At 46.7% G+C, this 1,513-nt stretch overlaps 1 protein-coding gene across 1 annotated transcript; it reads right to left on the bottom strand.

Moving 5' to 3' along the window:
- Positions 1-249: 249 nt before the first annotated feature.
- Positions 250-1,248, bottom strand: MC5R (melanocortin 5 receptor). The gene has a single exon (XM_037806189.1). The coding sequence runs from the start codon at positions 1,225-1,227 to the stop codon at positions 250-252; it is 978 nt and encodes a 325-aa protein (XP_037662117.1). The 5' UTR covers positions 1,228-1,248.
- Positions 1,249-1,513: the final 265 nt, after the last annotated feature.

The raw sequence follows: 1,513 nt of genomic DNA, 5'->3' as shown, positions 1-1,513 counted from the left end.
AACCTAGCAATGGGTAGCAGCAGTAGAAAAAGTAGGATGAACACAGGCTGTTCCCCAAATGGATAAGTAACATGTGCCTATTTAACACAACAAATCAATACATCATAAGCACAAATTCAAGACGGACAAAAGATAAAGGGAGTGCACGGTTTTGATTTCTAGGTATCTCAACTAGCTGGATGTACCTGACTTTACCATACAGTAAACAAAGGAGCAAAGAGAGCTACAAAGAGAGAGGGAAACCCTTGTTTAATATCTGCGAGAGAACCTGCAGGTGATTCTGAAGCCATGGCAACAAATAATCTCTTTAAAGGACTTCCGTATCTCGCAGCTGCGGAAGGCATAGATCAGAGGATCGATGACGGAATTACACATGATGAGTATGAGGTACATGTTGAAGTAAGACATGAAGCAAGAACAATAGAGGTTCTGAGGACAAGAAATCATTAAAATGAGATGGAGGAAGAATGGAGCCCAGCACACGATGAAAACACCAAGCAGCATGGTGAGGGTGACGGCGCCTTTCAGGCTGGTCCTTTGCCACCTGGAGCTGTAACCTGGCAGAGCCGCTATCTGCCTGACATGGGTCCGTGCCAGGAGGAACATGTGTATGTACAGGGACGCCAGGAGAAACAGCATGGTGAAAAACATGGAGATGAGGCAGACGACGACGTAAGTGGATTGGTAGTAAATGATGAAGACGATGCCACAGCCTGTGCAGAAAGTCCAGATGCACCCAATGATCATCCCGGAACGCTTCGCCGTCATGATGTGGGGGTAGCGCAGGGCGTAGAAGATGGTGACATATCTGTCCACCGCGATGGCCAGCAAACTGCACATGGAGGCCACCACAGAGATGCAGATCATGGAGTCGAACACGTTGTCAAGGTGGCGCACAGAGGCCTCTGCCATCACCAGGTGCTTGTTGTTTATCAAGTATATGGTGATAGTCTCCCAGGCGTTGGACATGCCCACGAGCATGTCGGCAACGGCCAAACTGCACACAAAAAAATACATGGGGGAGTGCAGGTTCTTGTTCTTCACGATGGCGCCAATGACCAAGATGTTCTCCAGGAGGCTGACAAGACCCAGAGTGAGAAAGACCTCCACGGACATGCCCATGGTTTCACACGGAGAAGACTTGTTCTTGCCATCTGGATCAGAAATGTTGCCCTCTGTGGCATTCAGGTTGAGATCCAAGAAGTGCAGGTTACATGAGGAATTCATTGCTGGGAGAAAAGGCCTCCTCTTCTTGACAGAAAATTTACTGTAAAATAGGTTTTTAATTCATGAACCAGAGAGAAATACAACAAAGAAATACAATAGCATGCAAACCTAAAAAGGGAGTTAACCTACCTTGCCCCATCCTTGCTTGTATTACTGAACCCTGAAATATTGTCCCCCAACATGCATGTTCAGAATTTTCACCAGCCTCTTCTGTTCTCCTTTCTCTGAGCCCCCATCCTTTCACATATTTCTTAATAGAATGACTGTCCCTACAACAGTGTCACTT

This window comes from Choloepus didactylus, chromosome 16 (assembly GCF_015220235.1).
Source record: "Choloepus didactylus isolate mChoDid1 chromosome 16, mChoDid1.pri, whole genome shotgun sequence".
NCBI lineage: Eukaryota > Metazoa > Chordata > Mammalia > Pilosa > Megalonychidae > Choloepus > Choloepus didactylus.
Note: the sequence above shows the minus strand (reverse complement) of the source record. Positions and strands in the feature narration are given on the sequence as shown.